Source organism: Musa acuminata, chromosome BXJ2-10, assembly GCF_036884655.1.
Source record: "Musa acuminata AAA Group cultivar baxijiao chromosome BXJ2-10, Cavendish_Baxijiao_AAA, whole genome shotgun sequence".
NCBI lineage: Eukaryota > Viridiplantae > Streptophyta > Magnoliopsida > Zingiberales > Musaceae > Musa > Musa acuminata.
The window spans coordinates 21,445,167-21,469,764 of NC_088347.1; the positions used below are offsets into that span (position 1 = coordinate 21,445,167).

Below are 24,598 nucleotides of genomic sequence, written 5' to 3' on the forward strand. Positions count from 1 at the left end.
CAGATGGATCTTTCCTCCATTTTGTCATTGTTTCCATTGGTGTTTCTGTGTGTTTGGATGAGAAACTTGTTGAGTCCAAGCTAAAAAACAATTTTGGTAGCAGGTGTTTTGTTTTATGTTCTTGGCATTGCTTTCACTGCATTCCTTCATATTATCTAAAAGGAGAAACCTTTTTTTCTGAGTACAACAATAACTTTTTCTTTTCACTTCTTCTGTTTACTATAGTTTAGGGATTGATTTTTTACCCTACACAGAGATGATGCATCAACATTGACTTGATGAAAGATTATGAAATTAATTTTATGGATCCCTCATGCCAACATCGATAATAATAAAAAAAAATTTTGAATCAATAATAATTTTAAAAAAATATTTATTTATCTACATGAGGATCAACATGCCACGAATAAAAAATCATTTGATGATCGATGATGATACAAGTTTTTTCTTATAATCCTCTTCGTAGGATCTGACAAAGATATATTTTAATTCTCAACTCTTTCTTACACATTTTAAATCACGAAGATACAAATTAAAATCTTGATTTTTTTTCTAGTTTTGGAAGAGAGAGATTTAGATTTAATTATCCATTTCCAAAGCAGACCAGATTGTTATCCCAATCCTTTTGCATCAATTGACATAACTGTGTCGTTATTACAAAAATGTTTCTGATGCAGCTGTTCATGAAGAAGATTACTGCTTTTATAGCATTAAATGTTTTGGAGCATGTGGATTGTACACATTAAAAGTGTTCATGGATTCAATCACTGACACAAAAGGAAACATGAGAGTGTTCAAGCTTTATGATGAGAGAGACACTGTCTACCCACCCAACATCATTGACAGACAGTCTCATCAGTAATGATCTATCTAATATAATAGCTTTTAATGGCATCAATTACCACCTGAGGAATCACCAACTTCCTTTCTTTTTTCTTACATTTATCTTACTCTACTCCATAAGACCTCATTTACAACAAATGCTGATGGATCATCTCTCCTCTATCTACTTTATCTCTCCTTGTTTAGGCTTATATATATACATATACATATACATATATATATATATATACATATATATATATATGTATGTATATATATATGTATGTATATATATGTATATATATATACATACATATATATATATACATACATATATGTATATATACATACATATATACATATATACATACATATATATATATATGTATATATATATATATGTATATATATATATATATATATGCACCAAACTTTTACTAATGTGAAGTCTAAAGAAGATTAATATACACAATCTTACATTTAAATATTTAAATAAATTATTTTTTAACTCAAATTCTAGTCTCTCATGTTGCAAAGGAGTAATTTTACTTATATCAAGCTCTCTCTAAAATTGATATTACTTTCATCTAAACATGCTTAACTTCAAAGTGGATATGATGTTTTAGTACTCATATATATATATATATACTCACCAAAATTAATAAATAATATTACCAATAACCATACCAATAATATCATTATCAATACTAGTTTCAATATCAATACTAGGATCAGAACCATTAACAATACCAATACAATTATCACTATCAATACTAATACCAATACAACTAAGGTACAATACCAATACCGATACTTTTAATATTACCATTATTTTATCATTATTGATAAAAATATCATTACCATTACGATTTTCAATACCAATGGTAATATCAATACCATTATTATTACTAATATTATTATCATAAAAAATATAAAATATTTATTAATATTAATATCATTACTAATTCAAGCATCAATATCATTATTAATACCAACTTCATTCATTATCATGGTTATTCCAATGACAATACCGCTAATATTATCCAATACCAATGCCACTATCATTATGGGTATCATTACTACGTAATCGGAGTTTTCTTTACAATGAGTTGAAACGATGTAAGATGTATGTGATTATCACTTAATTTAATATTTTTTTATATTATTACTATATTCATATTATATTTGTTATGAACTATTAATTAATTATTTAAAACACCATTATAATTAGATCATCGTCGATTAATTTTCAAATATTGTTTACTTATTTCAAAGTTATATTATTTTATTTAGAAACATACTATCAACAATGTGCTTATCAAAATCATGATACGAATGTTATTTTTTGTTTTTTTACTAATTCTTAATGTTTTGTTATTTTTGAATGAACATCTTAGACATTTTTATTAATTTAACTATATTTTATTTTATTTATTTATTAATTTATTAATTTATTATATCTTATTGTATATATATATATATATATATATATATATATATATATATATATATATATATATATATATATATATATATATATGGTTTATTTCATAATTTGGTTATTTTATTAAAAATATACAATTATTATTATGGATTTATATATTATCGTATTATTATATATTTTATTAAATAATTTTATATTTTTACATGATAATTTTATTTTATTTTTATAAAATTTAATATATAATAATAAATAAATAATAATGTATTATTGGATAAAATTGATTGAGGTTCAATTGGCGGAGAAAGATTGCGAAACATTACTTTCAAACTTCGTTAAAAAAAAAGGTTTTCTTTTTTTTAAAAAGAGAATTTGCCATTTTCTTTTCCCTCTCTAAAATCTCTAATTCGTGCCTTTTTCTTTTTCTTTTTTTTAAACGCTTAAACGCAACAACCCAACTATCGAAAATGAGTTGACGTCCTTTGTGGGTCCCATATTGGGCCCATGAGTTGTTGTCAACTTTGTCGAATAAACACGCGGGTGAGGAAGCGGGTAGATATGCTGCGGATAGGGAAAGGCCCAATTCTCAGCCACTAAACAAAATCACACAACGAGAGAGAGAGAGAGAGAGAGAGAGAGAGAGGGGTTGCAGATCTCGGCATCAGATCTGGCGTTGGGCTCGCACGCACGAACCCTAGCTCTGCTCTCCTTCGATCCCGTTTCTGGAGATCTCGCGATCCCATGGCGGTCGCTCCCTGGATAGCTGTCGTCCTGCTCCTCTCCGCCGTCGTCGGGAGCCGAGGGTTCTACCTCCCCGGCGTCGCCCCTGCCGATTTCCAAAAGGTGAGATCTTTCTGTCCGCTGCTCGATCTCCTTCCCGAGCTTACCTCCGATCGAGTCGGTGGTCTCATCCCTCCAGATACGGAGCAGGTCCTGATATCTTTGGCTTGATTCGGGTTTTAGGGTTTTAGGGGGACTGCGAGATAATAGGCGGTGCTTGGTTTTGTTGGGTTGGCGTAAAACTGACTGAGATTTTTGGGTTTAAATGGAAGAGTTGTAGGAATGGAAGCGTAGATCTACTCAACTATGCTCTTTCATTATGTCTTATTGTTTGGACAATGATGTGAATGATGGAGGTATCACCTATTAGGGCTTGGATCTCATGCTTCAGTTTCTCCTTATCCGAGGATAGTATGAGACATCTGCATTTCAAGTTAATGTAGCTTTTCCTCCTTGCTAATTGTTGCATCAAAAGGCCATTTTTTTTATTCAGAAAACATAGCAATATTGAGGAGGAGGAGAAGAAGAAGAAGAAGAAGCATTGTCTATATCTTTTCATTTTTGGATGTATTTGTCTGCATGTGCGTACTTAGAGGTTTGGTGTGTGTATTTTTGTCTTCAATTATCGAAATGCTATGATCCATAATTGCCATTGTCTTTCCATCTCTTTTCCTCCCTTTTTGCCAGACAGCTTCAGATATTGGCTTATTGTGATCAAGTAGGGTTTTTTATCCCTCTTTATGAATGAGTTGATGTTTCTGACTGCAGAAAGATCCACTTCCGGTGAAAGTCAACAAACTAACCTCGACAAAAACACAACTGCCATATTCCTTTTATTCTCTTCCGTATTGTCGACCAGATACTATACTTGACAGTGCAGAAAATCTAGGGGAAGTTCTTCGTGGTGATCGTATTGAGAATTCTCCGTATGTGGTTAGTTGATCTTCGTTATGACAGAGTTTCTTCTTCTGCTAACTCCTTCTGGATTTTTCTCTTACAACATTTTATTTTGTGCTCAGTTTGAAATGAAGGAACCCCAGATGTGTAAGATTGTTTGCAAGGTTACACTCAACGACAAAGATGTGAAGGATCTTAAGGAAAAGATAGAGAATGAATATCGTGTCAACATGTAAGGCAAACGTAGTGTGCAGTCACCTTGCAATCTGTGTTGACGATTTTGCGTGATATAGTTGATGACTGAACAAGTTGTTGTTTTGCAGGATTCTTGACAATCTGCCACTGGTTGTTCCTATTAGAAGGCTGGATCAGGTTGCTCCAATGGTCTATCAGCTTGGCTTTTATGTTGGTGCCAAAGGCCAACCTACTGGAGTAAATACATCTGACAGTAAAAAAAATCACATATTGTCAGCTTCTTATGAAATATGCATTAATGAAATGCTCTTTATGTTTCTGCAGAACAAGGATGTGAAGTACTATATCCACAACCATTTGTCATTTCTAGTTAGGTATCACAAGGATACACAAATGGACCTTGCAAGAATTGTGGGATTTGAGGTCAAACCATTCAGGTTAGGGTTGTCTGAGAGCTCTCTCTTTTTTGTCTGCCTATGCTTTTACCCTGTATTATGATTTATTATCTGCTCTGTTACAGCGTTAAACATGAGTATGAAGGTCAGTGGAATGGGAATAAGACTCGCTTGAGCACCTGTGATCCTCATGCCAAGCGCTCCGTCCTGAACTCAGATTCCCCACAAGAGGTCTCAGCAAACAATGATATTATATTCACATATGATATTGAATTTGAGGTGAGATTTTGATCATTGCCTAAATTTTGATCTAGAGAAACATGTCCTCTCTACTTGCATTTTTCAAGAGTATACATTGGAGCTGAAGAAACAATTTGTAGTGTTGAGCCTGGTGTACATTAGTTTTAATCTCATTTCTCATTTTTCTTTGGTGCAGGAGAGCACTGTGAAGTGGGCATCCCGATGGGATACCTATCTCCTGATGTCAGATGACCAAATCCACTGGTTTTCTATTGTCAATTCTTTGATGATCGTCCTCTTCCTTTCTGGCATGGTTGCCATGATTATGCTTCGGACACTTTACCGTGATATATCCAAGTACAACCAGCTGGAAACTGAAGAAGAAGCCCAAGAAGAGACAGGATGGAAGCTGGTCCATGGGGATGTTTTCAGGCCTCCATCTAACTCAGATTTGTTGTGTGTATATGTCGGGACGGGTATTCAGTTCTTCGGCATGTTACTGGTGACTATGATTTTTGCAGTCCTTGGCTTCCTATCTCCGTCAAACAGAGGAGGATTAATGACCGCGATGCTCCTACTTTGGGTCTTCATGGGTTTGTTTGCTGGTTATTCTTCTGCCCGTCTCTACAAGCTGTTCAAGGGGACTGAATGGAAGAAAATTACACTGAAGACAGCATTCACATTCCCAGGAATTGTGTTTGCGATCTTCTTCGTCTTAAATGCTCTCATCTGGGGGGAGAAGTCATCTGGTGCAGTGCCATTCACCACAATGTTTGCCCTTGTATTGCTCTGGTTTGGTATTTCAGTGCCGCTCGTGTTTGTTGGCAGTTATCTGGGGTTCAAGAAACCTGCACCAGAGGATCCCGTTAAGACCAACAAGATCCCCAGGCAGATACCGGAGCAGGCTTGGTACATGAACCCAGTTTTCTCAATACTAATCGGAGGCATTCTTCCATTTGGAGCTGTTTTCATCGAGCTCTTCTTCATCCTTACTTCGATCTGGCTGCATCAGTTTTACTACATATTTGGGTTCCTCTTCCTCGTCTTCCTCATACTTATCGTCACATGTGCCGAGATCACAATCGTGCTCTGCTATTTCCAGCTGTGCAGCGAGGACTACTTGTGGTGGTGGAGGTCCTATTTGACATCAGGGTCTTCGGCGCTGTATCTCTTCCTTTATGCAACCTTTTACTTCTTCACCAAGTTGGAAATCACCAAGCTGGTGTCAGGACTTCTGTACTTTGGCTACATGCTGATTGCCTCCTACGCCTTCTTCGTGCTGACCGGCACGATCGGGTTCTGTGCATGCTTCTGGTTTACAAGGTTGATCTACTCATCAGTGAAGGTTGATTGAGAGGTAAGTTAGGTCATATAAATTGTCAGATATGAAGCAGCCGCCTTGCGACCACCTAGCTTAATGGGTGTTTCATCAACAAGATTCAAGAGCAGGGATTCATGTTAGTAGGATGAAGGATCCAGGCTGTCTTTTTTGCGCTGTCTTTTCATGTTTTCAGTGATCAAAGGAGGATTCCTTTTGTTTTTTTTTTTCTTCATGTTCTGCAAATATTTTGTTATATTGGAACAATTTCGTCAGTCAAGTAACCTATTTAATTATTTGGGGTTGGCATTGTGCACATTGTATCTGAGCCACAGCTGATGATGCAAGTTGTCTGGTGAACCCTCTGTATCTACCCTGGGCAGGCACCCTTGTTCTTGATCAAAGGCAAGTAATAAAGCAATTGATTATAATGATGATTATTATTATTATGCTGCAAAGGATAAGTTGTGTAGATAAGATTTAATTTTAATTTCTTAAATAGATTTGATACATCACTATTATAATGTTTTAAAACATTAGTAAATAGATATCGTAGACCATCATCATTAATATTTTAGTTGTTATTTGATTATTAGTTATAGTTATTGCATTATAGCCTTACTTGTTTTCCTATAATGAAATTTCAATTAGAATGAAGGTCATATTAGTATTTACAAAATTAATTTGTTCAATGAAATTATCACTGAATAAACTAACATCCTCTGCCTCGGTCAACGACCAACCCAAATGATAAGAACTTGGTGTAAATCACACGAAATCCGTATCATATACCTCGAGAATACGTTATATAATCTACTAGATTTTCGAGGATAACTCCATGTCAACGATCCTTTTAAGAACGCAGAGTCAAACTTTGGCAGGGATATACTACTGTTGCCTTGTGAGTTAGGTTGACGTGCTCCAGTGAATCAATCCATCCACTGTCGGCCAATCAACTCTACCATAAATCCCCCCTTTTCTCTCTCTCTCTCTCTCTCTCTCTCTCTATATATATATATATATATGTCTCTCTCATTCCTTTCATCTTTGTTCCTTTATATGTATATATATATATGACTTCCTTATCTCTCTCTCTCTCTCTCTCTCTCTCTCTCTCCACAGAGTGTGCCCTGTAAACATCAAGCCAATTTGACTCCTCTTTTGAAACCCCAATCGACAACTGTAAACCACGTTCCTCTTCGCCTTTTTTCTCTGCAACATAATATTTATACCTACATTTCTTCTCTTTGCTGTTGTTATTACCACCCTCCATCTCCACCACCGTCACTCCTCTCTCTCTCTCTCTCTCTCTCTTGCACCGAGCGTTCTGCTGCTCGCTCTTCTTCTTGTCCGAAGACCTGCAACTCCCATCCCAATGCCTTCCCGCCACCTCTCGTCTCCTTCGCCTCCACCCATCGCCGCCGCCCACCGCCATCGCATCCTCCTCCTCGCCGTCGCCGTGTCCGCCTCCTCCCTAATCCTCCTCGCTCTCTTCCTCCTCCTCTTTCTCTTCTACCTCTACCTCCGCCGCTCCCCGACGCTCCCTTTCCTCTCCTCTGCCGCCGCCGCCGATAACCCCCTATGCCTACGCCGCTTCTCCTACCGCACCCTCCGCTCGGCCACTGCCTCCTTCGATCCGGCCCGCTCCCTCGGCCGGGGCGCCTCCGCCGCCGTCTTCCGTGGCCTCCTCCCCGACGGCAAGTCCGTCGCCGTCAAGCGCCTTCTCTCCTCCCCTTCCTCCCCCACCCGCGCCGCCTCCTCCGACCGCGAGTTCCACAACGAGCTACAAGTCCTCGCCGCCCTCCGCCCCTCCCCCTTCGTCGTCTCCCTCCTCGGCTACTGCCTTGAGGGCCGCCGACGACGCCTCCTCGTCTACGAGTACATGCCGAACGGGAGCCTACAGGAAGCCCTCTTCGGCTCCAGCTCCCCTCTCAGCTGGGACCGCCGCTTCTCCATCATCCTCGACGTCGCCCGAGCCCTCGCCTTTCTCCACCTCGAGTGCGATCCCCCGGTCGTCCACGGTGACATCAAGCCCAGCAATGTGCTCCTCGGCTTCGATTTCCAGGCGAAAATTTCCGATTTTGGCTTGTCTCGGGTGAAGACCGAGGCCGATCTCGGCCCCGAGTTCTTCAGCCAGGATCTCGGCCCGAGCCAGGAGCTCTTCAAGAGCCAGGACCTCGTTCCAGAGAGCCCACAGGTAGACCTCCCCGTCCCCCTTCATGCCTCTTCATCCATTTCCTGCAAGAACTCCGACACCAGGCCGAATCCCGCCGGTAGTCACAGGGGGAAGGAGGCAACGGCACTCAGCTGCCCTGTCCAAGATGAGATTTTTAGCTTCGAGCATAGAACAGAGTCGGGTGCGACGCTGGATGATGGCAGAACAGAGTCGAATGGTCAATGGGGGAAGCACTGGTGGTGGAAGCAGGAAGGCAGCGGGGAATTGAGCAGCAAAGACTATGTCAGGGAGTGGATTGGGACCCAAATTTGCCCCTCAGGCAATCCCGATTGGGAAGACGAGAAGAGGATTTCTCCCGAGAAGTGTTTTGATTTCAGGAACTCAAGCCGGGTGGAGAATCTGGACGTCGGGGACGACACCCTCTTCGGCGACGCCCGTGATAAGAACACAGAGAAGAAACAGGGGAGGAAGAAAGGCATTCTCGCCAGTGACAGGAAGGACAGGAAGATGAGGGAGTGGTGGAAGGAGGAGTACTTCGCAGAAATCAGCAAGAAGAGTCATCACAAGAAAGAGAGGAAGTGGTTCCGAACAATTAGTAGCCGAGAGCATACCGGTAGCGCCGTCGACGACGATGCTCGACGCGGCCGAGATCTGAACGTGGACATAAGCTTCAGGAAGGGCTGGAAGAAGAAGAGGAGCCGATCGGCTGGCAGCGACATGTTCAGCGGCGACATGTTCAGCAGGGAGCTCAGTAGCACGACGAGCATGAGAGGCACAGTGTGCTATGTTGCTCCCGAGTGCCATGGATGCGAGCAGTTGATGGAGAAGGCAGATATCTACAGCTTCGGGGTTCTGATCCTTGTCATCGTGTCGGGAAGAAGACCCCTTCATGTGCTGTCGTCGCCGGTGAGGTTGGAGAAGGCAAACCTTGTGAGCTGGTGCAGGCAGCTGGCTCAGATGGGGAATCTCCTGGAGCTGGTGGACGAAAGGTTGAAGAGCTCATACAACAAGGAGCAGGCAGGCCTCTGCATCAACTTAGCTCTCTTGTGCTTGCAGAGGATCCCCGAGTTGAGGCCCGATAGCGGGGATGTCGTCAAGATCCTCAAGGGGGAAATGGAGCTTCCGGTAGTGCCATGTGAGTTCTCTCCATCTCCTAACGCTAGACACATGAGTAGGTCACGAAGAAAAGCTTCCATGGAAGCAGTGTAGATCATTTGCCACTGCAACATCGAAACACAGAAATAATAAAGATAACCCTCGAAAGAAGAAGAAAAAAAAATCGATCGAGGGTAAGTAATTTCAGCTTCTTGATGTTGTTTCATCCTGTTTGTTCCTTGTGTAAATATGATTTAACTTGCTATGGATTGAAGCTTCTTATCATACTACTACTACTGCTACTACCATCAAAAGAATGTTTTCTTAGAAACCAATACATGCTTATCAATGAGCTAAAGGTTTATTGATTTGCTGGTAATACAGTAGTGTAGAACTGCTGTCAATGTTCAGCTGTGGATTAGGATCTTGGAATCTTATAATGTTGTCAAGACAAGGCTAAAATACATGCAACACACAAGGTGATGTGATGTGGACTGCTGATCCTTTGTATACTCTATTATTTCAGAGATCAGGTCATTAACAACTTGGAGCTGGATGATTGACATCCAGAATCCATTGGTTGCTTAGACTATCAAGCATCAACCTGGACACACCTGAAGCAATCACATTATATGACCTTTGTTTATAAGCTTAATTAGCTGTTCATATAAGATAGGAACTCAAAATAATTGGATGGTCCAAAGGTGTCAATTTGGCAGTTGTCACACACCAACTCTTCATAGCTTCTATGGCGTTTATAACTTCTGCCCAGTTAAGCTATCTTGTGCAGTGACCAAACCACTTGTGATCAATCACATGCATATGCTGTCTTATTTTAGGAATGGTGGCACCAACTTGAAACATTGTACCAGCAAAATGCAAGTTGTTCCCTTTTAAAAGGAGGTAGAATATGTACTAGTGGATTGGGCAAATCTCTGCAATGGATGTCTTTTAGACAATACAATTCCTTTTCTTTCATAGAATTGACTTGTTGCTTTTCCTTAAAGCCATTTGAATTAAGGGTCACCTTTGTTCTATCTTTTTGTCTATGTTTCCACCTACTACCTCCAGTCATGTTCTATTTTTGTCACTCATACTAGTCAGGTTGTGTCCACACGGTTTAACTAGTGTTTTATGGTGGTGGACTGACCTTTTTATTCCTTACTGTTTATTTGGTAGCATGAAGGACTAGTATCATATGGATCATCAAACAGCACATAAGGGAAAGTGCTATCACCAACAATGACAAAAGAAGTGATCATGATGTTAACCACTTGGAAAAGAAGCAAGAGAAAAGTAGCATGCACTAGTAGCTTTTTTTTCCCCAAAAGCTAAAAACTATATTACAAAAATCTAGTACAACCAAAACCTTGCTAGCAAAAAATAGATTTCAAGTCCCGAGATTAACTAATTCTCTAGGCCTGATCAACACCAAAATTAATTTTTAGCATGTATGGCCAATCTATGAACACTAGTAATTTGCTAAGCAAATAGGAAACTTTTACCATGCACTGGTAGCTTTTATCTCATCACTAAGCAAATGCTTGACTGAAACTTGTTTCTAGGCTTGGGAGGCTTCCTTATTTTTCTTCTCTTTACCATTGATGGAAAAATACTTAAAAAGTACTGATACCCTCAAAATATGTTCTTAATTAGCCATAGAAAACTATATTTTTGACAGTTGATTTCACAAGCTTGCTAGTAAACCAATCAAGGTGGGGTTCTAATCTGGTGGTGTCCTTAATTTACTTATCTTAGATTGAGGATTTCTCAATTCGAATTATGTCTTCACCCCTTAACCTTTGCATAAAAAAAATCAGAACAGGGATGCCTTTAGGCTTCAGCAACTTTTGGAGATTTTGTCACAAGAGCTTGTCCTGAGTTGTTGAATCCTTACTAACCACTTGAGCAAGATTATGAAGGATTCATGGACAAGCATGTCTCCTTGCCACTTGAAACAGCAGAGCTACCCTAAATTTGGACTGGAGCAAGGACACAGGGGTCCACCTAACATGGCTTGTGGCTTTTGCACCCAACCTTGTGGGACAGATAGAACATGACTCATCAATCAGATGATGGGAACATGTGATAGTCACAGACAGATGGAAATGAGCTCATCCTCTATACCACTGTTAACATTCAGCTAAAAGATTCAGGTTAATCACCTCTAGTGATTAGTATTAGTTAATTCAAATCATAAAATTTATCAAATCATAACAAGCTTGTAAGGGAAATCAATATCAATTTTAATTCAACCAATGGATAAATGACAGTTAACTGAGAGAGATTATGTTTTTAGGTTTTAATAGAGATGTTTACACCAAACTTGAATATAGAGGGATAAATATGAAATGAAATCACTTTGTGGTGATATATGTTTAATGTTCTTAAGGCATCCTGTAAATGATATTGATCTCAATTTTTATTTAATTGTTGGACAAATAATAATCAGCTGATAGAGAATTCTTTTTAGGTTCCATAGAGGATTTTAATGCTAAACCTAAATTTAGAGGGATACATATGAAACCACTGCAAGGGTGTATATCTGATTTTTACATTTTCCTTGTTGGTGCAAAGAAAGTATATAATAACAGGTCATAATATCTAGTCGATTACATGGCTTTTCTAGCCCCAGTGGAACACACACACATTTGCAAGTTTCATGAGTGCTATTTTGGTCAAGAGTTTATGCAAACACTTTTAATCCGTTTCCTATTCCTAATGAACTCTAGTCATGAAGTGGACAGAAAAAGCACTTACATTCTTCCTTGTTAATGATTATGCTCGAGCATAACAAGGTAAAATAAATATCTTACCAAATTAGACATAATTAACGGAGCAGTAAATTAACACCTTGACCAAATAATTATAACTTATTTTCAGTAGCATTTGCAGCATGCATCTACAAACATGATAGCTAATCTATGTCTAGGAAAATAAACTTTACTCTGCATGTCTTTATCTTTAAATACTCTTTCTGCCATTGATTAATAAAAAAGGTTGAGGAATATACCATTTTAAAGTGATCAGATTCAAGGAAAAAGGTTGGTGCGGTTAATCCTGAGTTGGTTTTGATTGAAATCCTGTAACAAGGATGAAGTGATTAAGAAAAAGATCTGTTCGTCACTCTTTCACTAAAAGAAGTGTTATGTATTCGTTTAGTAATGCATAAATGGAAGGAATGCTTCACACTCTTTAAGTCTAAGCATTGATGGAAGCCTTCATCACAGTAGAGAGGAACAGCTCACTGAAAGCAACAAGCATTGAATCACAACTTTGATAATGGAGACCTTCACAATGGATAAGATGATGAGACTTTACTAACCGAAGTAATATGCATCTTAACAGCTCAGTGAAAGTAACAGAGCATTACATCCCAATTACTCAGGATCAAACTACACTTCTTTCAAATCAAAACTAGAAATGGTTGCATATAGAAAAAAAGGTTAATGTGTGAAACATGTATCATCAGCATCAAATGAAACTTCTCTCATTTGTGAGAGTGATGCTAAGAAAGTACAAAAGAATAATAAGAATTACATGAAAAGGCTTGAGCTGATCAGGTTACTGGATATCTTGTCAGACTGGTATGCCAAATGATCAGATCATAATATTAATAACAAATATAAAAATAATGACACGCTTAATGTAAACATAAAAAAAATAAAATAGTTTCTTTTTTTTTCCTTTTTTCCCCCTTTATTTCTTCTCTAGTTCTCTTTTTCATGTCCCTGACCTCCTATTGTTTATTCCACTTAGTTTTTTTTCATTAATGTAGTGGCTTCCTCCTTTTCCTCTCTCTCTCTTTTTCTTCTTCCACATTCCTCATCGTGTGTGTGGTATAGAAAGCAAGAAAGGATGAGGTGAAGCAACAAGAAAGGGAGAGGCAAAGGGCTCTGTAACATATGATTCAAGGTTCGTGAGAGTTAGTGGTTAGTGTCATGAAGTTAGTGGTATATGGAGTTAGTGGCCAATGTAATTAGTGCTCATGTGACATACAATGGACCTTGTACTAAGCAACTTATGTTGCAAGTAAAGCGTCATGTAGTTAATTAGTGTTCATGACATTGTTAGTGTGTCATATAGTAACATAATTTAGGGAAAAATTGTTAGTGCATGTGCATTTCTCAGTGTTTATGCCTTGTGAATGAAAATGCAATAAAGAAGTTTCCTTTTGTTCTTAGTTTTTATCTAAAAACACTAATTTTATTATTGCAATTGATTAATACTTTATCCTCAATTTGGAGGGGGAAAAAAAACTCTCTCTAATCTCTTTCCTTCAATAATTTCTAAGGTGGGAAAGTGAAACTCTCTAGGTAAGTTCAAGGCAATCCATCCAATTCATGGGTATCACACAAACTCTTATTCCTATTTCTAAAGGTGATAATATAAATTTGAAGCATGAACATAAAAGCCTTAGAATCTGATTGAGATGAACATATAAATCCAGATGATAATAAAAATTATTGAGAGAAAACTGTAAAAAAATTGAGAGGCACATGGAGGACACGCGGCCAGCAATGAACAGTGGTTGACTATTGATTGACATTAATCCAACAAAATTTTTAATTGTTGGACTTTTCGATTCATTTCATCGTGGAAGAGAAGCACGTCAACGTACCAAGAACAGTCCGGCAATGTAGCCAGTGGGATCCTTGCTCAAATCAGAGCAAAAGATGAAGTGGAGAATGCAATCATGTTGCCCTTTTACCTTTGAACTTCCCCTTTTTACTAGATCTTTATCCACGAACAGTAGAAAAATCACATCGCATATGAATCCATACCCTAAATAATCTCAGCGAAGACGAGCGGAAAAAGAAGAGGAACAAGAAGAATTCGAGACGAGGGGGAACCTTGACGACCCGGGAGAGGAACCACATCCAGTTGCGGGCAATTCGAGGGGGTGACGGTGGTCGAAGGAAGACGGCGTCACAGACTTCCAGGCATTGAAGGCGCGGAAGAGAGAGAGAGAGGGAGTGTAAATGGGAAACTTATAACGAAGACTTGGGGCTTTTTATCCCCGCCGTTAGAGCAACATCACGGAACGAGATCAAGCGTTTTTGGTGATACCAACGATCGTATATAGGTAGGTATTAAGTGATTTCTCGGAAGACTTGGGTTTGTTTCCATACCGTATGTTGATTTTATCATTTTTCTTATTTTTTTTATGCACATAAATTGGTATCCAGGAAAACAAAGACAAACTGAAATACACGTGGGATGTTCTCATTGGATGGCGGGTGCGAGCATGTAGAGGCCAAGAATGCACAACAGCCTATATAAATGCGTTTCCTTCGATGCAACGCAGCGGTCCCGCACGTTACGAGCCTGGAGACGGATTCATCAACCACGATGTGGTTCTTCCGATCGGTGGGAGTTGAATCGGATCCCAAGCTCTTTTAATTATAAGATGAATGCAGCTTCTACGAGAATAATCCTTCGCTTTTCTCCGCATCCGAAGCCAGTGTTCTTCGATCCAGAGTTGTTGATCCGGTAAATTTCCATCGCTTGCTGATTTATTGGTCGTCTTCCATGATTTAGGGGCGAAAAAATCCGGTTTTTGTTCCCCTTTTTCCTTCGGTTTGATCTGTTGGAGATCCCATTGTGGGTGGCAGGAATTAGGGATTTCTGGTGATGGCGGAACCCGAAGTCATTGCTTTGAGAGAAGCTCTTCGGAGTCGATCTACAACTCTGGAGAAACTTTATGGAGAGCTGGAGGAGGAACGGGAAGCTGCGGCATCTGGAGCGGACGAAGCTCTATCCATGATCGTGCGCCTGCAGGAAGAGAAGGCCGCCGAGAAGATGAAGGCGAGCCAGTACAAGAGATTGGCGGAGGAGAAGCTGCGGCACGCCAAGGAGTCGTCGACGATTCTGAAAGACGTCATATTTCAGAAGGAGATGGAGATTGCATCCCTCGTGTATCAAGTGCAGGCCTACAAGCACAGGCTGTTAAGTTTGGGTCTCAGAAATATGGATGATGATGTTATGATGAGGAATGGCAACCGGTGCAGGACAAGCTTGGTTAGGAACATCTCTTTACCTGCGCTTCTCCTGGAAGAACTATCATCAGGGCTTCATGTTACTGAAAATTTGTATTGTGGCATTGCTGACAACATGGAGTTCGGTGAAGAGTACGATGCAGCCAAATTGCATGAGTTTATGAAGTTGGCTAGATCAGAAACAGCAGAAGCACACAGAAGAGCAACAGAGTGGCAGCAAAAACTCGAGTATCATGATAAATTTCACATGAATTCTAGGATGGTGCCTGTGAAAATGAGACAGAATCCTGGTTGTTCATGGTATCTACAACTAGCAGCGAGCGACGACAACAAATTCGACAATTCAACATCGAACATAAAGTCAGACGAGGGCAGCATTTATCAAACAAAATCAGTCAATTTGCAAGACTTCCATGATGTTCAGGAGAATCACAATCGTCCAAGCGGGTCTAGAACATGCAGCCAACTTTCGCAAGAACGTTTCGAAACCAAATGCATGAACAGAGTGCCAATTGCAAGACAGGAAGAAGCTATGTGCAACCTCCCGAAAGATCAGCACAACAATTTTTTCTCGCATGCCCATCATAAGAACAAATTGTACCAACCATGGGAAGAGGCAACGATGGATTGTCCTCCAACACCTGGAAATTCTCATGATGCAGTTTCTTCATCTCACAGTGATCTTGAGCAACTAAGAATGCTGATGCAGAAATTTAAAGACGACATGAGAGATACGAAGCAGGAAAATCTCGAGCGAGGCAGAAAACAGTTGCAGTCATTAAGGAGAATAATCAAGCATCTTGATTCTATAGAATCACAAGTTAACAACACAGAGTTTGAGCACGATCAAGAGGATGATTCTCAATTTACGTACCTTGTGGAGGTAATGTTATGTTACTTTCTCTGCACTGGTGCTTTGCTTGTTTCTCAGACTAGGCACTGAAACTCATCAGTTAGGATATTAATGTATCAGGAGTACCCTTAGAAACATCTAGAAAGACAAGGCCTTCACTATACACAGATATGAAGAAGAACACTTTGAGATCAACTAAGACTCACCTGGAGCTTTTACAACTATACTGTCAACCATATTTCCACCCTAAACAAGATACATTAGCCTCTTATCTTGAAAGAAACTGGTGCCATAGATTTTAACCATAGACACACAGTTCATATTTAGTAAGAAAAAAGAAAAATCATGCATGAAGCTAAGTCTAGATATGACCAACATAAATTTTGCCTGTGCAGATTTGCTTTCTTATATTTTTTGATCTATGCCATTCAGCTGCATACAGAATATTAGCCAGTCTATGCTTTTTTCTTGCTGTTATTATAGAACTTTTTTTTTAGCAAAAGCTGTTTTAGAGCTTGACATAGTGTAATTCATAAACAGGCAATGCTACATTTCTGGCTTTAGTCTTGTCAAATTGGACCTTTGGCATTGAGAGGCTCGTCTTCATCCAAGGTTCATTCTAAAAGTGCTGATAAATCACCATTGAGATTCTAAAAAAGTAACCTTCTGGCTCCAGCAATGTTTGTAAAGTGAACAGCTGGTGACTTCGGACTTCTTCTTTCTGTTGGTCGATCAATTGTACCATGTTTAAGTCATAAGAAAACTTTTTATACACCATGAGTACATATTTGTTTCTGTGGTAAAATACTGGATAGAATTCCTCAAGAAAGAGAAACACAACATGTTAAGCTGCATTATCATGAATTTAATCTTTTCTTGCTTTACTTGCTCTTAAAGGTAGACAATTTTGACTTACAGAGGAAAAAAGGAATAGAAGACTTAAAGTAGTAACAGATTAACATAAGGCATCATCTTTCTGAAGTTGCATTCTAAAACAAATCTTCACGGGTAAATATGCAGAGAGAACAAAACAGAAGAGCACATTAAAAAATGATAACATCTTAGCACATTGCATGGGGACAGTTCCATCTGTTAGTACATACTAATCATGGGTCCAAAATAATGCTTCATTCGCTTGAAGCTGCATGGAGATCACCGAGTTCAATGTTTTGAAATTAAGGCTCCAGTTTTTTTTTTCCCCAAGAAAACACTAAATTAAATTAAGGCTGTTGTTTATCAGACATTACAGTGTATCTCTCTGAAAACTGTTTTGATTTATATCAGATTGATCTCTTCTGTTAAAGGACTCCAGGTTTCAATAAGGGCATCTTTGACATTAATTTTATCTTTTATGCTTTAGGAAAATAAAAAAAATAGTTTTAAGTTTGATCGTTAGTGTTCACAAACCTATTTGATGATCATAATGTAGCTTATTCAAAGAGTGGATTAGACTGTGAACTCACTGGAAAATCAATATAGGATAAATTGATGTAAAGTTACGGGCTACGGAAAAGACTAAATGACACTCACTGCACAAGATGCGAGAAGTTAATTCTCAAAAAAGAGAGTGCCTCTGTCCAAACAAAATGAATTTCTTTTCTTTTTTGAGGCTTATTTTCAAAAATTTTATGCCAAATATACAGATCAAGATGACATTTATGAGTTTACATGCATTGAACTTTGATCTTTATAGGTCGAAAAATACTTGAAACATTTATACTTAAAAACATTCAATAAACATGTATTGAAGATTCTTTCCCATATTTCAGTACTTGACAAAGTTCATCGCTTAGCCTAGGTTGGGATACCAGTTACCTCTAAAAACTGATTTTAGAAATCAGATTTAACTACTCATTGACTTCTATATGCTTGATAAGAAGTTCCTATATCAAGAACCAAATAAGTATCCTTTTAGGGACAACCTAATTTTATTTTAAAATCAGAAATTGGTTTAATAAATGCAAAATGGTTCCTTTGACACTTTTCCATAGACAACGCTCTTTCATGTATCCAAAAGTTTCAATTTTTAAAGACAAAAACTGTCCTGATGGCATTCCCATGTCTCCATTTATCATAGAAAACACAGGTATTTGCTAGCTTTAGTGGGCACACCAGCAGAGCCACCTTTCTAGATTCTGAGTGTGATAACTAATTCTCACAATTTTCCTTTTCATCATATCTACTGCCAGATTAGTCTCAAATATACCAGTCGTGATGTACAATGGGGCATAAAATAGAAACAAAAACCGCTGGGGACATTGCATATTTGATATACAAAATTCTTCTCTGATGATCATAATTACCGAGAAAGATGGCGACAGTGACATGAATCAAATGTGGTTTCATGTTTAGATAAGCCAACAGAGATATAGATGAAAAGCCACTATATGGAACCTCAAATGATCCTGAGTTCCTTGAGCCAAGCTGTATGCAGAGGGCATGGGTCTGACCTTCCTCCTGCAAGTGCCTTTTCTGAGAGAGAGTAAAAGTAGCCATTCCTCCACTTGAACTGTACATAGGTCACATTACGAATGTCAAATACCATGTCAAGATATTGTTTACAAGTTAACATAGCTTTGTCATATATATGCTCACCTCCTTAACAGCAGTCGGGAAGTGTGCAACAGCCCTGGAATAAGCACATAGCCTATCCTCCATGCCTTCTTCGAACGTTAGTTGTTTCTCTGCAGCAGCTGCAGATGCTAACTCTGCAATGAGGCTCGCTACCTATGACCAACATTTTGTAAGCCTTAACTTATGCTGTTTCACATAAAAATATGCGAACCACATTCATCTCACACCAAATGAATATGCTTACTTCAGATCGATATTCCTTTTCCACAACACCAACGGTAGCCCCCGGATGGCGGGCTCCGACCAGCATGAAAGCTGAGATCCATATGAGCTTCTCCAACATTTGCTTCTGAAAAGCTTCCTTTTCAAGGACCTGAATCAAATAAACATCATCATTTGAGCATAAATGTCAGATTTGACCATCAATGCTGCTAAAACGCGATAATTGGCATTTCAAACAATGACAAGCTCCTAACATAAGATCTGGAAGACTAATACCAACATGATGAGGTACTGCAAGATACTTCCATAGACCTACCATTACATTATCCAACAATGTCTTCATTTTGATGGAAGAAAACTTGCAATACATATGAACAATTAAGGCGAGGTGATAACATATAAGCTTCAGGTAGTGGGTGGGGTTATCATATACTTGAACAGGAAGACAAGCCAGAGCTTGAGAGCACAAACCTTGCAAGAAAGGCCTCCACCATGGAGACGTGCGGCTACTGCTGATGCCCATTTCCCATACGCTGCTGTCAGTCCTTCAGGATTCGTGTCGGTCTTGCCATCGATCGGATCCTCCCCCAGTTTCGACACAGCAAAATAAGCCAAGACTTGATCCGCATCACCCAACCCTTTGCTCTCAAGCCACGGTTCGAGCATCCCATTCTGGAAGAACACCAGATCTGCCACCACGTTGAGATCCCAAACCTTTAATCCAGCTTAAAGAAAACGGGGAAACCATCAAACGACCAGGGTTTTTATGCTTCCGTAGGAGATTGGATACCGTTCCACCGCGAGGGAGGAGTGGAGGCAAGGACGGCCTCAAGGTCGTCGTTGCGAGTGCAAACGAGGATGGGGCCTTCGAACTCGGCGGGCACCGGCTGACCCCTCCCGACGAGGACGTCACGGCCGTCGCCCAGTGACTGCAGCATCCGACCGACTCTCCCGCCGCCCACGATCACCGCCGGCGTCAAGGTGATGGTTGTCATCACCGCGGAAGCCCTAATCCTACCTGCGGAGTGGGAGGAGAGGTGGGCGATGGCGGCGACTGGAGCGAGGGAAAGCCTAACGGCGGTAGCCATCTCGGTGGCGGGGGCACGTCATCTTAGTCGACCTCGCACTCCGCTCGATTTGTTGGTAACCAACGGTGCGTGAGGGCCATTCATTCTGTGCCGTTATCTGATCCGGTTCATCAAGGGATTGAACCGGACCAAATTAGTAAGGTTAGAAAGGGATTGAACCGGCTCAAATTATTAAGGTTTTAAAAATAAAATAAATGTAGTTTTACCTTTGATAATGCACTTGATGGTAATAATTCTGGAAATTTTGCAAGGTTCAATAATTTGGCAATTTATTGTATGTACATAAACTATTCCAAATAAAAAAATATTTTCATATTACTCTAATTACTAATATGATATAGGTAATTGATGTTTATTAACACCTTAAGTTCATTGTAAACCTAAATATTATGTTAACATTATAGTGAATGATATTTATTAGTTCAATAACCTATTAATACATGACATTACGGACTAATCCATATTATGAGTCATTGTGAATATTTTTTCAATCCTTTTTAAGATTTTTATTTTTTTTCAAAACTCGATAGATATCAATATAACGATACTTATAATGATAAGACCCGTATCAATCCAGGCTAGGATCGATACGAATTCGATATCCGAAATCCGAAATGAAAAACCTTTCTCTTGCTAACCAATATGGACAAGTCTTGTAGTTGCTTCAAGCTAGTGAGCCATAAGTGCCATTACCTTACCTCAATACTGTGCCAAATTCCTATATACCAAGAAGTTGTTTCCGAGGAAAACATATGAAAGATTTAGTGTCAACAATGCAGAGAATCCAGACATATATATCCTTCCTGAGGATGACCACTCAAAAGTCCTGTGAACAAACATTTTACTGATATGAAGAATGGACATGTCAACAAGAATTCTCAATCAGGGACTGAAGAATGTGACTCTCTATGAACAGAGCAACAAGAAGAAGATCCATTTTTATCTAGGAATATCATGTTCTACAAATGAAGAACACCCTTATCATAGCCAACACATCAACCACAAACTGTGTCACCAGAAACACACACATACTCTTCAACAAGACAAATGAAACATTATGAATTGTTTATGGATTTTAGAGGCATCCCTTTCATGGATGCTCCAAAACCACATGCTAGTCCAAAGAATTTCAATTTCCCCTTGTGCAAAGAAGCTTTGGCCTGACAAAGTGCCTTTTCGGCCGCTGACATTCCTGGGCATGAACCTGCAGCCCCCAATGTAACTGCAAAGTACAGATAGATGGTGCATAGGACTGCCAGTAGAGCTATTATCGTCAAGAGGAACTTGTGCCGCTCCAAAAGAATAAACCAGCTACCAAGCTTCTTGGAAGAGGATGTCAGAAAAACCAAGTTCTGTGATCTCCTATGAGGAGATGATAGAGAATCCAGAACCATCATTTTGCAGAAGATTTAATCTGTCCAAAGTCCTGCATCAAACAGAAAAATAGTTACTAATTGGTTGTGATATGGAATTTCACAAATATATAAAACATGAGAGAAAGGTACATGCCCATACAAGAATATGAAGCCATACATTAGCAATTAGAGAAGCTTCCAAATAAAAATAATTTGACAGAACCTATTTCTTTTTTAACATGGAAAATGCTGAATACACAACAAAGAACGATAGTAATGTATAATAAAACCAAGGTCTGTCGTACCGTACCGGCGTTTCGACCTGGACTCGGTACTGGTACGATACGGTATACCGCTCGGTACACCCAGGTGTACCGAGCTGTAACGGACAAACTTCTAAACAAGATGTTGGATGTAATGCTTATGTCTGTCCGTTGTCTTTTGGCATGTTCATACCTTGTACAGCAGGTAGAGGGGCGGCCGAAGGCTAAATAGTCCCATGTTAGTTGGGTTGGTGGTCTCTTTAGGCTTGTAAATAAAGGTTGTGTCATGTGGACACGAGCGAGAGCTTTTCGGTCTGTAATGGACCATTTTACCCTTTGTTGTGCAACTATTCAGAGCTTGTAAAGTCTGTTTGTAATTTGCATTGTCTATAAAGTGTTTTTCGGACATGTTTGCTTGTGGATCCCGATTGAGGCGTTCTCTTTAACCCGTTCTCTCTTTTGTTGGTCCTAAGGGACAATGGGAGGCTTCGGGGAGGCTGACCTTTGCGGACGGACGCGTGAGGGTGCCGCACGCCTTAGGCAAAACCAGCTAAGGTCGTGACATTATGGTATCAGAGCGGGACAAGCACTCATAGAAACACTTGACATGCAAATGTGGGGGACCTAGCGGGGCTGCGTTGAGGGCAGTCAGCACACGCGCGACCGTTTGAGGGAAAACGGGCATGGAGATGTAGGGAAAAGAGTCGCTCAGAGGAGCGAGCATATGAGATTGGCATTCAGAGGAATGACCAACCCTTCGCGCAAGAGGCACCACGAGAACAGGCAAGCTTGGTTGAATTTGAAGCGCACAAAGGTTGGGATGGCTGAGTTTGAGCTACGGCTCAACGTTGGCAACTTGACTTGATGGTGCTCAAGGCAAGCAAGGCGCTTGGCAAAGGATGAGACCATGCAAAGTGGAATGAGTTGCTCAGCGACCGAAAGAGTTGTGCAAAGCTCACAGAGGTGAGGGGAATTGCTAACTCGAAGAATTTGGTACTCATGCATGGGCTTGTATGCGGACGATAGAATGTTCGTGGCCATCCCAAGGCGGCCGAGACTCGGCGCCATAGAGCATTAAAACTTTCTCTTCGGCATGCAAAGGATACGTCCGGAAGAGGCTGAAGTGTGCAACGAGTTCAGCATATTGCTAGGCCTTGAGGGGTACAGCGGTGGCTGTATTGACGTGGAGGCGCAATCTAGTAAGTGTGTTTGCAGGAGGCAAGACATTGCACAGTTTGTTCAGCAGATCGGAGTAGTCCAAGGGGATGGTGGTCTCCGAAACGAAGAGAGATGTTGCTCCAACGGGACAGTTATCCAGGAGGGATAAGTCTCGGCACTCCAGAGGGAGAATCATGTAAGACGGACTTCACATGTTGAGGAGGAGTACCTCACAAACAACAACTCCACGAAGCTCAATGGACCGAGCAAGCGGCGAGGAGTTGTCGCATGATCTCGCTCGAGAGAATGCATTGGTGGATGCATTGCGAGATCAAGTGGGGGAGCGACCTGAAGCAACTTAAATGAAGGCACACTTAGAGTCGATATGAAGATCGGACTCAAGGGAGGGCTGGCCCGTGGAATGGTGGGCGCGAGGGCCACCATCGACTCAATGCAAGAACGAGGAGCGGAGCAACTTGGGTGTAACTTGGCGAAGTACCCAAGCCGCATGAAGGGAGCCAGCAGTGAAGTTGGAACATGGAACAGAAGCACAGTGCTTTCCTTAGACAGAGGTCAAAGACATGAACTCTTGCAGAGGCAAGGGTAGGATCATGTTGTTCCATGGGTCCTTCATTCCGACGGAGCGGACTCCTCTTGCATGGTGCCAAAGACGAAGGGAGCTTCTGGGCACATGCACCTTAACTCGGAGAAGCATTTGATGGAGGAACTAAGGCGACTCAATTTGCGGAGGCGAAGTTGGGTTCAGAAGGGCCTTAGCACGGGGCAAGAGGACGCAGAGGCGGGTACTCTTGAAGAATATGCCATAGTGTTGCCATTTGAGTTGCTATGAAGGAAGCAGTGCGCAGTGGAGATTGTGCTGGTAGGGGCAGAGGCCCAGGATCCAGACAATGGTGCACAGATTACAGTGAAGTCGGTGGACTTCGAGAGCTACTAGGCGACGGACTGTCCTAGAGCGGTGCTTCATCTAGGTGTGACCCAGGAGTGGGTGGATGAAGGTCGATTGGCAGAGGCCACACATGGAGGGTTCACAATTCGAGTTTATTCCACAAGGATCAGAATGCAATGGAGATGTCACCAGGAGGCGACATGGTGCAGCGGATCGTGGTGGAACAGTTCGCGGCAATGCGATACACACAATCAGTCCCGTGAGGGATGAGATCATATGAAGGTATGATCGGGAGCTACTGGGAGCTCCGCTTTGGTTAACAACACGACGGCAAGAAGGGCTATGGATTCAAGGAGTGAAGGCCATGGTACCGCAAAGGCGGGTCTTTCGGGCGTGCACCGAATTTTGCATCGGATGAAAACCTTGGTCATTAGCATATGGGGGCTGGGTTCCACCAAGGGAAAAGTTCGAATGCAAGTACCAATGAGTTCCATGGGAGGGACTTGATCATGCAGAGGTATGATCGAAGCAGCTGGAGAGTTGGACTGCTCTAGAGCTCATATTCGCTTAAGGGAGCCCGACAAGTCAGAGGACAAGGTCGAGTAAGTGAACGTTGCTACCAAGGAAGCTAAGGAGAACAGAATCGGTGCAAACTCTACAACGTGATGGCAGAGGCCATGCATGGGAGTTGCAGTCTGTCTTTCCATCGACCAAACGGACTGCTTGGAGAACACAGAGGTGTTGAAGCAAGGGGTTGAAAGGGGCGAGGAAGCGACGACGAGTCCAGAGGGACTTAGCTACCCAAAATCAAGCATCAGTG

The 24,598-nt window shown here is 40.6% G+C and overlaps 4 protein-coding genes across 4 annotated transcripts; 3 read left to right on the forward strand and 1 right to left on the reverse strand.

Moving 5' to 3' along the window:
* The first annotated feature begins 2,874 nt into the window (after window positions 1-2,874).
* Window positions 2,875-6,384, forward strand: LOC135624464 (transmembrane 9 superfamily member 8-like). Its single transcript, XM_065128092.1, has 7 exons — window positions 2,875-3,106; window positions 3,812-3,976; window positions 4,063-4,172; window positions 4,264-4,372; window positions 4,460-4,572; window positions 4,656-4,809; window positions 4,967-6,384. Exons 1-7 carry the CDS (start codon window positions 3,005-3,007, stop codon window positions 6,122-6,124), a joined length of 1,911 nt encoding a protein of 636 aa, XP_064984164.1. The 5' UTR covers window positions 2,875-3,004; the 3' UTR covers window positions 6,125-6,384.
* Window positions 6,385-7,334: 950 nt separating this feature from the next.
* LOC135624463 (putative receptor-like protein kinase At1g80870) lies at window positions 7,335-9,569 on the forward strand. The gene has a single exon (XM_065128090.1). The coding sequence runs from the start codon at window positions 7,464-7,466 to the stop codon at window positions 9,471-9,473; it is 2,010 nt and encodes a 669-aa protein (XP_064984162.1). The 5' UTR covers window positions 7,335-7,463; the 3' UTR covers window positions 9,474-9,569.
* Window positions 9,570-14,546: 4,977 nt separating this feature from the next.
* Window positions 14,547-16,554, forward strand: LOC135624465 (uncharacterized). Its single transcript, XM_065128093.1, has 2 exons — window positions 14,547-14,852; window positions 14,975-16,554. The coding sequence occupies exon 2, from the start codon at window positions 14,994-14,996 to the stop codon at window positions 16,299-16,301; it is 1,308 nt and encodes a 435-aa protein (XP_064984165.1). The 5' UTR covers window positions 14,547-14,852; window positions 14,975-14,993; the 3' UTR covers window positions 16,302-16,554.
* A 1,929-nt stretch (window positions 16,555-18,483) lies between these two features.
* Window positions 18,484-20,135, reverse strand: LOC135624466 (uncharacterized). Its single transcript, XM_065128094.1, has 5 exons — window positions 19,798-20,135; window positions 19,479-19,696; window positions 19,030-19,158; window positions 18,807-18,938; window positions 18,484-18,720 (listed from the first exon to the last, which is right to left on the reverse strand). The coding sequence occupies exons 1-5, from the start codon at window positions 20,093-20,095 to the stop codon at window positions 18,607-18,609; spliced, it is 891 nt and encodes a 296-aa protein (XP_064984166.1). The 5' UTR covers window positions 20,096-20,135; the 3' UTR covers window positions 18,484-18,606.
* Between the last annotated feature and the right edge of the window lie 4,463 nt (window positions 20,136-24,598).

Excerpts from the sequence above, each read along its gene's own strand:
- LOC135624464 (XM_065128092.1), top strand. The coding sequence starts at position 3,005 with ATGGCGGTCGCTCCCTGGATAGCTGTCGTCCTGCTCCTCTCCGCCGTC. Across the intron at positions 3,107-3,811 it reads CCCCTGCCGATTTCCAAAAG|AAAGATCCACTTCCGGTGAA; the intron begins GTGAGATCTTTC and ends TTCTGACTGCAG. Across the intron at positions 4,810-4,966 it reads CATATGATATTGAATTTGAG|GAGAGCACTGTGAAGTGGGC; the intron begins GTGAGATTTTGA and ends TCTTTGGTGCAG.
- LOC135624463 (XM_065128090.1), top strand. The coding sequence starts at position 7,464 with ATGCCTTCCCGCCACCTCTCGTCTCCTTCGCCTCCACCCATCGCCGCC.
- LOC135624466 (XM_065128094.1), bottom strand. The coding sequence starts at position 20,095 with ATGGCTACCGCCGTTAGGCTTTCCCTCGCTCCAGTCGCCGCCATCGCC. Across the intron at positions 18,939-19,029 it reads AAAAGGAATATCGATCTGAA|GTAGCGAGCCTCATTGCAGA; the intron begins GTAAGCATATTC and ends TGTTGGTCATAG. Across the intron at positions 18,721-18,806 it reads TCCCGACTGCTGTTAAGGAG|TTCAAGTGGAGGAATGGCTA; the intron begins GTGAGCATATAT and ends ACCTATGTACAG.
- LOC135624465 (XM_065128093.1), top strand. The coding sequence starts at position 14,994 with ATGGCGGAACCCGAAGTCATTGCTTTGAGAGAAGCTCTTCGGAGTCGA.